Here is a 13,625-nt window from a genome sequence, read left to right as displayed (position 1 = left end):
TGTGACCCAGTCTTGACTCCTGTCTACAGTGCCTTGACCACCAGCCTGTGACCTGGATTGTCTGCTTACCTGTGTTTGACCCTCAGCCTGCACGGACTTTCTACCTGGCTTCTCCAGCTGGATCCTGATATCCATCGGTCCCTGCTCCAGTTCTACAGGACCTCCACGCAAGCTCTACCCTGCCTGCTGGTAGCTTGTGCCTCTTTGTGCCATCCACCCACTGTATCACCTCCAGGGGGCGAACCGCTCTCGGTATCTCTGCCACGGTGAGTACCCTTATTTTGACATCGTCTCTTCAGAGAGGCCATTCCATCCCCCACTTAACTGTAAATTGATGTTCTCCATCAGGCCATACCCCACAGTTATTACCTTTTTTTATCTCTTGACCCTCCCTCTTAGATTGTAAGCTCTAATGAGCAGGGCCCTTTGATTCCCAGGATCTCGGCCTCGGTGAGTACCCTTTTTCTGACATTGTCTCTTCAGAGGGGCCATTTCATCCCCCACCTAACTGTAAATTGATGTTCTCCATCAGGCCAATGGCCATCACCCGCAGTTTTTACCTTTTTTTATCTCTTGACCATCCCTCTTAGATTGTAAGCTCTAATGAGCAGGGCCCTCTGATTCCTCTTGTATTGAATTGTATTGTAATTCTACTGTCTGCTCTTATGTTGAAAAGTGCTGTGTAAACTGTCAGCACTATATAAGTCCGGTATTATAATAATAATAATAATAATAATAATAGCTCAAGTTAAGAGTCTCCAGGTTGAGGTATAACACTTCAAAAAATCTTCAGTCTGGTGATGAATAAAGCCGTGTAGCAGAATCTTACCCAACACAGTCACATAAGCTCTTTCAGAATCTTCCAGGATGTTCTTGGGAAACTGTATGGAGACCTCTTCTGTCTTAAGATTATCTAGAATAGCAATATGACATATAATAAAATTGTGCTATCTTAAAGCGACTGTCACTATGTTAATAAAAAATAAAAACACCCTGTAAAATTGGAAAGTTTATACTTACCTGTGTTTTTTTTTTCTGCTGGCCTATGTCATTACAGAACACATTAGTGACATGATGACTGGTGGGAAGAACCAGAGCTCTTCAAGAAAGCAGAAATGTAACTCATGACCAACTGAAAAAATTAAAACTAGCCATAAAAGTTTTGAATTTCTGCTGCTTCCTGCTGAATCTTCCAAAATTTGAACCATGAGTGGCTCTGTCGGCATCACCCAGCTTGACAAAATTAGATCCATTTCTATGTGGATCTGGCCCTATAACTTTTGCGCAAACCAATCAATAAATGCTTTTTGCGATTTTTAATACCAAAAATATGTAGAAGAATACATATCGGCCTAAACGGAGGGAAAAAAATGGCCTATTTATTACAGCAAAAGGTACAAAATATTATGTTTTTTTTTCAAATTTGACGCTCTTTTTTTGTTTATAGCGCAAAAAATAAAAACCGCAAAGGTGATCAAATACCACCAAATGAAAGCTCTATTTGTGAAAAAAAAGGATGTCGATTTTGTTTGTGCCACGTCCCACAACCACATAATTCTCAGCTAAAGCGACGCAGTGCCGTATCGCAAAAAATGACCCGCTCATTGGGCAGCCAATTCTTCCGGGGCTGAAGTGGTTAAACTCGGTATTATTTTAATTCTAATTTTAATTCAGAACAAAACGAACCGCACATTTCTAATTCACAGCTAGATTAGTTTAGGAGGTTAAAATACAGTAACCCAGAATACGATTGGTCTCTGTTTTGCATAATTGTCTCCTCACCTTCTCCCTCCTTGATGCAGAGCAAAGAGCTGTGTGATTTCTCCACCAGGATTCCTCCGGGCTGTCAATAGAAATAAGACAGAGAGATCACAATGTAAGAACACATGGTGATAGCATTACCAGGGCACATGCTGCTGCTGAACAGAAAGTGTTCACCTTAAATTTCAATGTTAAATTTTCTATTGTTGTTGGGTTTATTTAACCACTTGCCGTCTGCCTCACGTTCATATACGTCGGCAGAATGGCATGGGATGGCAAAGCAATGTACAGGTACGTGGCTTCGAATCTGCCACCTAGAGGGTGCGCACGTGCCTGCCGCAAGCTCCGTGACCGTGCCCGCGGGACCCGCGGACTCAATGTCTGCTGGTGTCCCGCGATCATGTCAGCTAGTCAGTTGTCAGCTAGTCAGTGGTGGAGTAGGACGCTCCGGACCTTCCTCATCGAGTCTGCTCTCACCCAGGGACCAGACAGCTAGCTAGTCAGCTAACTAGCCAGGCAGGCAGGCTCCTTCAAACCTTGCTGCACAAGCCAACTTGCAGCTCCAGGACCAGCTCCTTCCTCCCCCTTGGACCCCTCTCCGCCGCAGGTAAGACCCTGTCTCTCAGGGCCATCTATCCTCCCTGGAACCACGGATGGCCGTCCTTTTCAGGACAGCCATCTCACCGGGTTAAATACTGCGGATCCCCTCTCTTCTTTACCCCCCATCGTCCCCCACACTGCCACCTACAATTGGGGCACCCCCCCGCCACCCCATCGCCACCTCCGAGGCAATTTTCGATGCTCTTTCGCATCCGCGCCAGCCTAGCACAGATTCGCGGCCGCCGCGCTTAGGAAAGACCGCGGCTTCAGCCACGGCCTAGCGGCGCGCCGCAGATGCCCTGACACAGGCCAACAAATACTCAAAATTCACCCAAAACTGCCCTGAAACACCCCCCCTATCCTTGGAGGACCCCATCCTCCCCCGGATTCAACAAATCCAACTTAATTACCCAGCTTTAGCCCCCTACCTTGAGGCCTGTGTCCTGATCAGCGGCCATCTTGGTACACCCCAGCAATAGTGACACTTCTCACCCCCCCCCCTCAAAAACCAACAGCACTTGATCCAGGGTTTATCCGATCGCCTTTCAGGGATCAGGAAGGAATTTTTTTCCCCGCCGCAGCATATTGGCTCAGCTCGGCCAGGGTTTTTTTGCCTTCCTCTGGACCAAGCCGAGGGAGAGGATTCAGTGAATCTTCCCTCCATCACCACTCCACACCTGCGCCCCCCCCCGGTGACTGGCGACTATGGCTAATCGCCGCTACGCTGCAGAAACCATTCGGGGTCTGAGACGATTTGCCACAGCATTACCAGCCGTCACCATAACGGCCTTAAAAATAGAGCATCTTTTAAGAATCGATCGACGATCGATCATCAAAAATTTCAACCATTTACCCCAGGTTAAGCACATATCATGTGCTTTGATCAACACAAGATCGGCAGTAAAACACCGATCAGAAATCCACGATTTCATACTACAACACGATCTAGACTGCCTCTTTATTACAGAAAGCTGGCTCTCAGACGACTGCAACACCATTCTCGGAGAACTGGTGCCAGAAAACTATCGAATTATAACGGAAAACAGAATAGGGCAAAGAGGAGGAGGTCTGGCGGTGATCCACAAGATTCACCTTGCATTCACTAAACCAGTCCTTCAAAATCCTCTTCCATTCATGGAAACCCTTACTCTTCAACTTCAAACAAACCCCCAGGAGACTGTCCACATTCTTCTCTGCTATAGGCCACCCGGGCCAAAATCGCAGCTTCTGCCATCATTAACAGAGTTTTTTTCCACTTACACCCTTAACAGCAAACACCTCTTGCTGCTCGGAGATTTCAATCTCTGGGCCAACTCCTCACAAGACCCCATTGCTGACGCCTGTATTGACCACCTGGAAGGGTTAGGGCTACAGCAACTTATATGTGGGCCTACTCATGCTTCAGGACACACGCTCGACTTAATTTTCAGACAAAATCTGAAGATAAGCATTTCGGAAAATGAACCATTGCCATGGTCAGATCACCATGCAATTAAATTCATAATTCCCAAAATTCCCCCACAGATAAAAGCACCCAAGCCGGTGACTACACACTGGACTAGATCGCAGAAGAAGCTCCATTCGGAACTCTTCAAATCTACCTTGGGAATTAAAATCAAAACAATCCATCCACTTCAAACAGCCTCAGATACACTGGATGCCTTAAATGCAGCCCTACTACAGTCAGCCGACTTAGTAGCACCGAAACGCAAAGCCCGCACCCAGGAAAAAAAGTCCGGCTGGTTCAACAACCAGCTGTCACTACTGAGGCAAGAGCGCAGAAGGGCGGAAGCCGCCTGGAAAAGAAGCGCTTCAGAGGAAAACCTCATCACCTACAAGGCAATAACAAGAAAATATCATAAAGAAATCTTCAAAGCCAAGAAACAACATTTTTCTATGGCGATCAACAGCGCCCTAAACTGCCCCCGTGAACTTTTCAAGATGGTCACCCAGACCATGAATCCAGGATGCCTTGAAGCCCCCAATTCAGACACCCAAGAGTTTTGTAATGAATTATCGGATTTCTTCATCAATAAAATTGAGGGAATCTGGGAAAGCATTCTGCAAAACAATACCCCCCTCAGCCCACCACACAACACCCAGAGAAAATTTCTACAGGCAACAAAGTTCACTCTGAAACCCATCTCCATCGATGCTACAAAAAATATCATCGGTACACTGCGAAACAGCACAGCGCCCAATGATATTATCCCCACTAAACTGCTGAAGGAATGTGCTGACATCCTGGCACCACCTATCACGCAGCTTATAAACCACTCATTTAAGGAAGGCATAGTGCCCTCCCTGCTGAAAGAGGGCACAATCCAGCCCATCTTGAAAAAACCGACCCTCGACCCCAAGGACCCAACTCACCGTCGCCCCATAACAGGCCTAAATGTCTTCTCCAAGGTAATGGAAAAAACAGTGGTACAACAGCTGCAACAGCATCTAGATACCCATAATCTACTGGATCCATTACAATCAGGCTTCCGTCCCGGACACGGGACAGAAACAGCTTTACTCAAAATATGGGACGACGCCCTTGAGGCCGCAGACGAAGGAGAATCTTGTCTCCTGGTTCTGCTGGACCTAAGCGCAGCATTTGACACGGTAGACCACAAACTGTTACTGAGGCGTCTGGCTGAGGTAGCCAGAGTCGCAGAAGGTGACATACCATGGTTTTCCTCCTTCCTGGAAAACCGATCACAAACAGTTAAACTGGGATCTTTCATATCTGAGAGGCGCACGGTGTCATGCGGAGTCCCCCAAGGATCCCCCCTGTCACCGGTGCTTTTCAACATCTATCTCCGCCCTCTCTTTGATATTATCAGTAGCCAAAAACTACTCTATCACTCATATGCAGACGATACGCAACTGTATTTTCGCATCTGCAACAAAAAGGATCATCATTCCAGTTTAGAGAAATGTCTCTCTTTGATAGAAAACTGGATGTCTGAGGCCCCGTACACACGATCGAATCTATCCGCAGATAAATCCCATCGAATGGGTTTCTGCGGATAGATTCTATGGTGTGTACACTCCGGCGGATATTTATCCGCGGATATTTCCGAATTCCAGCAGATAAATATTTGTCGACATGCACAGCATATCTATCTGCTGGAATCGGATCCCACGGATGGATCCGCTCGTCTGTACAGACTCACCGGATCCATCCGTCCAAAGGGATTCCCCGCACGCGTCGTAATGATTTGACGCATGCGTGGAATTCCTTATATGACAGCGTCGCGCCCGTCGCCGCGTCATAATCGCGGCGACGGCGCGACACGTCATCGCCAGAGGATTTCGGCGCGGATTTCAATGCGATGGTGTGTACACGCCATCGCATAGAAATCTGCTGAAATCCTCGAGAGGATTTATCCGCGGATACGGTCCGCTGTACCGTATCCGCGGATAAATCCTCTCGTGTGTATGGGGCCTAAGAGTTATCTTAAACTCAACAATTCCAAAACAGAACTTCTCCTGTTTCAGGCCAGTCGCAAGAGTCAACTGGCAACAACCTGGACACCCCCGCCCATTCTGGGCCAAATCATCACCCCTAGCTCCAAAGTCAAAAGTCTTGGGGTCATTTTTGACACCTACATGACAATGGACGCACAAATAGGGTCAGTAGTCAGCAGTTCTCACCATCTGCTGCGCCTACTACGCAGACTTATCCCATTTATCCCTAAGGAAGACGTAGCAGTCGTGGTGGGAACAATTGTGAACTCCAGATTGGATTACGCAAATGCTCTTTACCTCGGACTCCCAAAGTACCAAATCTCTCGTCTGCAAGTCGTTCAGAATACGGCCGCCAGACTTGTGACTGGGAAAAAAACATGGGAATCAATCTCACCTTCGTTGAGAACCCTTCACTGGTTGCCAGTAAAGGACAGAATTGCTTTTAAAGCACTCTGCCTGACACATAAGTGCATCCATGGGAAGGCTCCGCAATATCTTTGCGACAAGATAGAACCCCACAATTCCAATCGCCTTCTGCGATCTACGGGCCAAAACCTGGTCAAGGTACCCAAAGCCAGATACAAGTCCAAAGGAGAAAGAAGGTTTGCATTCCAGGGTCCAAGACTATGGAACGCTTTACCAACCAGCATTCGGTTGGAGGAAAACCACCTGACCTTCAGAAGACAGATTAAAACTCTGCTCTTTTGATGTCAAGAGACAGGAACCATCAAGCGCCCAGAAGCGATTCAGTTCGCATGTGCCGCGCTATATAAGTTTTTCATTCATTCATTCATTCATTCATTCATGTCACGGAGAGGCAGAATGGGGAGATGCCTATGTAAACAATGTATTTCCCTGTTCTGCCTAGTGACAGGACAGTGATCTACTTCGCCATGTCATCGGGAGCAGCGATCAGTGTCGTGTGACTGCTAGCCCAGCCCTCACACAGTTATAATCACTCCCTAGGACACACTTAACCCCTTCATCACCCAGTAGTGTATTTAGGTTTTGTGCTGCCCTAGGCCTGACAAAACTCGTGCACCCCCTGATTTAAATATGACCCACCCCTTCCTGTCAAGGCTGCACCCCTTGCTGTTAAAGACCCGCCCTGGAAATTTTGAGTGGGGACACTAGATCTGGGGGCCTGGGGGGGCAATGGAGTCCCTTAATTTGCATAGATTTCCTCTCACTTCCTGTTTGGCTATGGGGCAGGAAGTGAAGGGAAATCTCTGATGGGCTATAACCCTCCCTTACTTTTTCCAAAATGAAAAAAAGTGTTGATTATAGTTCTACTTTAAGCACAAATTTCTGATAATTTTATGGAGAGGAATAAAAAGATATAACCATGCCAATGGTGCAGCAGAAAACATATGGCACAGTGAGGAAGGTTTGTGGTCCAGGATGAAAGGACAGTCAAAATTAGACTGCACCCCCCCCCCCCCACAGTTGCGGAATGCCAGCCGCCCACATACCGGAGGCAGTGAGGCCGCTTTATGGGGGCGCTAGACTAATTTGCCTCTCTGCCCAGACCCCCCCCATAAGACTGGCGCTACACTGACATTGTAGCGCAAGCCGACGGGGACTCTTTCCATGCTGCCCCCCTGCAAAGGGCTGCCCTTGGCCTAGGCCAGCATACAGCATTGTCCTCACCCCCTACTGGTTAACCTCTTCACTGCCAGTGTCATTTACACAGACATTAGTGCATATTTATAGAGTCATTTCTACACTGATCGCTGTATAAATGACGATGGGCCCAAAATAGTGTCAAAAGTGTCCACCGCAATATCACAGTCACGATAAAAATCGCTGATCGCCGCCATTACTAGTAAAAAAATATATATTTAATAAAAATGCCTATATTGTAGACGCTATAACTTTTGCAAAAAACAATTAATATACACTTATTGTGATTTTTTTATTTTATTACCAAAAATATGTAGAAGAATACACATCAGTCTAAACTGAGGAAAACAAATTATATATTTTTTTGAGGATATTTATTATAGACAAAAATTAAAAAATATTGTTTTTTTTTTTCAAAATTGACACTCTTTTTTTGTTAAATAGCGCAAAAAATAAAAACCGCAGAGGTGATCAAATACCCCCAAGAGAAAGCTCTATTTGTGGGAAAAAAGGATGTCAATTTTGTTTGGGTGCCACGTCGCACGACTGCGCAATTGTCAGTTAAAGCGACGCAGAGCCGAATCACAAAATATGGCCTGGTCATTGGGCAGCCAAATCATCCAGGACTAAAGTGGTTAAAAATGTTTTGAAGTTAGGTACAACATATGCCAATCATTCAATCAAAAAATCTAAAACGAAACCCAACCTTACTTCTATGGTTCTTTTGTCCATCAAAGTCATTTGTAATGGATTCTGATTTCCTTGCATATCCAGGTTTACTGTAGAGTAGACCTGGATACACAAGGAAGGCTCTAATTTTATTAATGGAAACAGTTAGACAGAACTAGATCAGGGCATGTGGCCTTAGGAAAAGTAATAGCCACCCACCCCACAATTCCTTTAACTGACATTAATAAGTGTAGTGCTTACCCCCAAAGGGGCCACTGAGAATGAACCCAGGTCACCCATAGAGTACAAAGGCTCACAGTCACATGCACAGAACCACGAACAATGACAATTCAGGCTCATTTTAGGGGATGTGTTTTTAGTATTTATTGCTGAGGAACTTTAACAGGAGAAGGGGGTCTCAGGATACTCCAAAATGATCAATAGCAATAATGGAAAGACAAACTTCTCATTAATCTTCTAATAGTAGCCCAAATCATCCCCTCCGCTCCTTCCAGGTCCTCCTGCTCTCTAGCTCCCTTGTTACCTCCTCCCACGCTTGCCTATAGGACTTTAATAGAGCCTCTCCCATCATCTGGAACTCCCTGCCCCGGTATGTCCGATCAGCCCCTACCCTGTCCACCTTTAGGAGATCCCTGAAAACTCATCTATTCAGGGAAGCTTATCCCACACCCACAATATAGTGAAAGACTAGAGGCATGATACAAGAAATGGTCAGAGACTGTGAACATAATATAGGAGGTGATCAGAGATTGCAGACACGTTACAAGAGATGGTCAGAGATTACAGACATGATATACAGGATGATCAACGAATGTGGGCATGCTGCAGAAGACTGTCAAAGATTGTGGACATAATATAGGAGTCATTGGAGACTAGGCGCTTGCTTCATAGACTGGAGACATTACACAAGGCTGGAAATCACTACTATAAAAAGAGGTATAGGGAAACACAGATTAGTGTTTGCACACTCAGGACTGCACACAAAGTACCAAACACCTTGTACACACGCTCGGTTTTCTCGTCAAGAACCAGCAAGAAAACTGCTGGCAGAGCCGAGTAAACCGAGCGTGTGTACGAGGCTTTGAGGTTCCTCGTCTGGAAATCTGCCCAGAATCTCGATGATAAAAATAGAGATCCTGCTCTCTATTTTGTCTTTGAGATTCTTGTCGGCCTGTTTCCCGGCGAGAAACCCGAGCGTCTGTATACTTTCCTGTCGCTGTGGGAACCCGCGGGTGCTCAAAATGACTTTGACGCATGCGTGGTAGCTTCCTAGGCATAGGTAGGGTGCAGCAAGATGGCGGCGACGGCATTGAATGTGATGAGCTCATTGCTGTCATACGCGATGATGTCACAGCGTTCTTGCCTTCCAAAAGAACCAAGGTTCTTTTAAAAGGAGCATTTGTACACTCGGGCGGCAAGAGATTCTTGCCAAGAATCTCATCAGGAAAAAATAAGTTTTTTTCCTTGACGAGATTCTGGCCCGTGTGTACGAGGCTAAAGAGCCACAGGTTGAGCACCAGGGCTCTAGATAGATTGCATGTCCAGAAAGTGGAGACTGTGGGCCACCCCACATGCAGTAAACAGCAAAAAGATCATAAACAGTTATATCAAATATACTCTTAAGATTGGACGATTGGAATTTCCGATGGAAAAAGATCCGATGGAATTTTCCGTCGGAATAACGATGAAGCTGACTTCCATCAGTCTTGCATACAAACGTGGTGACGTAAAACACTACGACGAGCCGAGAAAAATACATTTCAATGCTTCCGCGCATGCGTCGACTTGATTCTAAACATGCACGTGTTTTTTCTCCGTCTGAGTTGCACACAGACGATAGGAATTTCCTATCGTTATTTTTCCGTTGGAAAAAAATAAAACATGTTCTATTTCTAAACACAGATGGAAAAAAGTCTGATGAGGCCCACACAAGATCGGAATTTCCTAATCTACAGACGCATGGATTTCCATTTTTTTTGAGCACATGATTAGAGCCTGAGGCTAATTGGCTTAAAAAAGACTGGGTTTTGGGCTCAGAGCACTGCGCCCTGGGCCCACCCACTTGTGTGACAATAGAGAATTAATATTCTCCTCCCGGCCAATCAGGAAGCAGTTCCTGGGACTCATTTAACCAGGAAGTCTTTGGAATCCCGGCCAATCACGTCTCAGTCCGGACCCATTTCCTGTTTGGCCTAGAGGAGAAGCAATGGCCCCGGAGCGAGGAGCTGCAGCCCGGATCCATGTCTGCCTGATCATCCTCCTTTCTAAGGTAAGATGGACCTCTGATCGCTGCCACACTCCCGTCTGCCTCCCACGTAAGGGGGGGTACAATCACTGCATTCCCATCCGTCTCCCGCGGGGGGGGGGGGGTTTTGGCGTTGGGCAGAGCATCTGTAATCAGAGCACACACGGAAAATGCAGAATACTCACACACTAGTCCCATAATAATCCATAAAGCTTTACCTTCAAATAGCTACATATTATCTTTCAAATTTAAATGTTTGCTTCTGAACGTGAGTATGATTCCTTTCAATAATCTAAACTAGGCTAAGCTGCACATGTTCCTATAATCTACATCTGTTTTTCCGCACTGACCTGTACAATTAAGGGTTTCACAACGGTATCAGTGGCTCCTTGTTTGGGAACAAATGGGATCTCATTTTGGCACAGCTCTTTAGTGTTCACAGCCTTAGTCTGTACTGTGATATTTACTTCTCCTGGAAAAAAGATGAGGTCACCATTAAATAAGGCTAGAAAGTAAAGGTTTACTCTAAAATGAAAAGAAACAACTAGTTGGATCCCATTGGCTTAAAAAAAAGGGTGGGCTCGGGGCTCAGAGCACTGCGCCCTGAGCCCACCCACTTTAGGAAAAAAAAAAAAATTAAAATCCATCTGAATGTGTTTCATGCTCAGAGGTAGAATAAAAAGGTAAAATAAAAAAAGGAAAATAGTAACTTGATATAATGATTAAAGTATCATTATACTAATGATTTGCTAATGAACAGGTTGACCAGTTATCAACAACCAGCAAAACAATAATATCGGGTTCACAAATCCCTTCTCACCCAGTTTGGTGGCCTTCAGGTTCCAGTAGAAGGTTTTGCTCTCGTCGGCACACAGGCAGCTGCTGTAGGTACAGTCTGTACAAGGGGTCTGCTCTAACTCCTTTGTGGGTCCCAGCGTGACTTCAATCTGTCAAAACAAGGTTTAATAAAGTATATGTAAACCCAGGGCCGATCCTAGGGTCACAGGAGCCTGGGTTCAGAAATATTTCTGGCACCCCCACATGGGCGTGGTCATTTTACTAACTCCTCCTCTTTACAAATGTTTCTATGGCAATGACTTAACCACAGAGATGCTCCACCACAAAGTCTTCATTACCCTGGGATCCTTACATGATCTCTTAACAATAAACAAAATACAGGATTACTTTATTGGGACCTGGAGGGGGGGCTCTCTCATGGACACTGAGGGGGCTTCTGTTAGAGAGTCTGTTAGAAAGAGCCCCCAGACATACTACAGACATGATACAGGAGACAGTCAGAGACTGCAGACATAGTACAGGAGATGGTCAGAGACTGAAAACTTAGTACATGAGACAGTCAGAGACTGCAGACATAATACAGGAGATGGTCGGAGACTGCAGACACAGTACAGGAGATTATCAGAGACTGCAGACATAGTACAGGAGATAATCAGAGACTGCAGACATAATACAGGAGATGATCAGAGATTGCAGACATATTACAGGAGATGGTCAGAGACTGCAGCCATAGTACAGGAGATGGTCAGAGACACATCAGTTCTGGATGGACACACACCGATGCTCAGAACATTAGTTCTGGACGGACACAAACATGGAGAGGAGAACTCTGCCACTTCGGCGCCCCCACCTCTGCAGGCTCCTGGGTGCAAAGCACCCTGCCTAGGATTGGCCCTGTGTAAACCCTCACCTTGCAAAAGCAACCAATTCAGTTTAAAACCGAAATGAAAGACAAATTGTTTATGGATATATATAAAAAAACAAATACCCTATAAACACTCCCCCCCTTTTTTTTTATATATTTTAACACACTTCCCTTTGTTCTCAGCTGCATAAGAGCTGGGGGAGGAAAAACAGTAGCACACTGAGCTTCCCAGTGAAAGGATGTGGGGGGGGGAGGTGCCAGGACAAGTCTGATCATTGGAGGAGAGCAGGCTGAGCTCCCAATACAGCTAGAGAACTGACCAGGATTTGACCACCCTGATGTGTGACAATAACAAACTAATATTCGCTATCGTCTTCCTGATTCTCCTCACAGGGAATTACAGCTCAGGAAGTGGGTCCTGAGACCCGATTGGTCCGCGAGGAGAAGTGATCCTATAGCGAGGCCTGTAATGGAGAGGCAATAAATACAAAGTAATGGAGGGCCGGGCATGACAAGGTGGAGAGGAGAGGCAACACAGGGCAACAGAGAGGTGGAGGCTTGAGGTAAAGAATGAGCTGAGGGTTGGAGTGGTATAAAAGGAAGGGGCGAGAACTCCAGAGGGCACTTGGGGGAGGTTTTAGCTAGAGAGAGGAAGCTTTCCCACCCACCCTCCCTGTTTTTGGTTATGTCTTCTGCGTTGTTTTTCTTCTTCTTTTGCAGGATGGATGACTTTGGGTCGTCATAGCAGCTGGAGCAGACGGTGTCTTTGGTCTTTGACGGTGGCCAAAATCAGATGTCATGAAAATGGTGGGGGGCTCATCAGTGGTATGTGCCCCTCTGATGTATTCCAGTTGAACGGTGTCTGCTGGAATACGGTTATGGTTGCACTGCGGGAGGGGGTTGTCTGTCTCTGAGCTGGTGATACGGCTTGAGGCCTGGTATGGTAAAATTATGGTCCCGCAGTGTAGTGATGGAAAGTAAAAAGGTTTGGGGTGCCGTCAGAGACCAACAGACTGGGAGTTAAGAAACTGTAATTTAAAATGTGGAAGTTATGTTAATGAAAAGTTATTGGATTAAAGTTATTGTAACGGAATGACCCGTGACACCCAGAGACTTTTGAAGGATGGGGGGTACTCCTGTGCCAGCGCCACTAATGACTCTTGGGTCTAGGGTCACCCTGTGCCCCTTTTGGGCATAGGGTGACTGAAAAATGATAATTCATGTTTTGCAGGATATCTTGGAATATTACAAGTTGTTTAAAGTCACACTCCAAATGGAGTGTTTTCATTCAATGGGGGGACACATGCTTTTGAGGTGTTAATTGCGTCTGCTCACTGGACATTCCATGGTGAGATGCTAATTAAGTCTGAAAGGTCAGATGTCTCCTTTCAGGGGTAGAGAATTAGCATGTCAATTATGTTTAGTAAAGGAATGTTTTTTGTGTAACAGGTGAGGGGAACTTGTCGGAGACAGGACGTCTGGGGGATTATTACCTCCTCTGAATGTCATTATCCAAAATAATGTGATTGAAGCCCCATTGTGTGATGTGTGGGTGGAGTGTGTCTTTGTCCCTGTGATTAACTG

At 45.9% G+C, this 13,625-nt stretch overlaps 1 protein-coding gene across 1 annotated transcript in view; it reads right to left on the bottom strand.

Annotated features, from left to right (window-relative positions):
- Nucleotides 1-13,625, bottom strand: part of LOC120946693 (alpha-2-macroglobulin-like) — a 154,345-nt gene that overhangs the window by 39,509 nt on the left and 101,211 nt on the right. The window contains exons 21-24 of the mRNA XM_040361321.1: nt 11,199-11,325; nt 10,729-10,850; nt 1,783-1,843; nt 830-913 (exon numbers count right to left, since the gene is read on the bottom strand). Coding sequence (XP_040217255.1) covers nt 830-913; nt 1,783-1,843; nt 10,729-10,850; nt 11,199-11,325 — 394 coding nt within the window. The remainder of the gene's footprint in view (nt 1-829; nt 914-1,782; nt 1,844-10,728; nt 10,851-11,198; nt 11,326-13,625) is intronic.

Source organism: Rana temporaria, chromosome 8 (assembly GCF_905171775.1).
Source record: "Rana temporaria chromosome 8, aRanTem1.1, whole genome shotgun sequence".
NCBI classification, from domain to species: Eukaryota; Metazoa; Chordata; class Amphibia; order Anura; family Ranidae; genus Rana; species Rana temporaria.
This window is presented reverse-complemented; position numbering and strand designations above follow the sequence as displayed.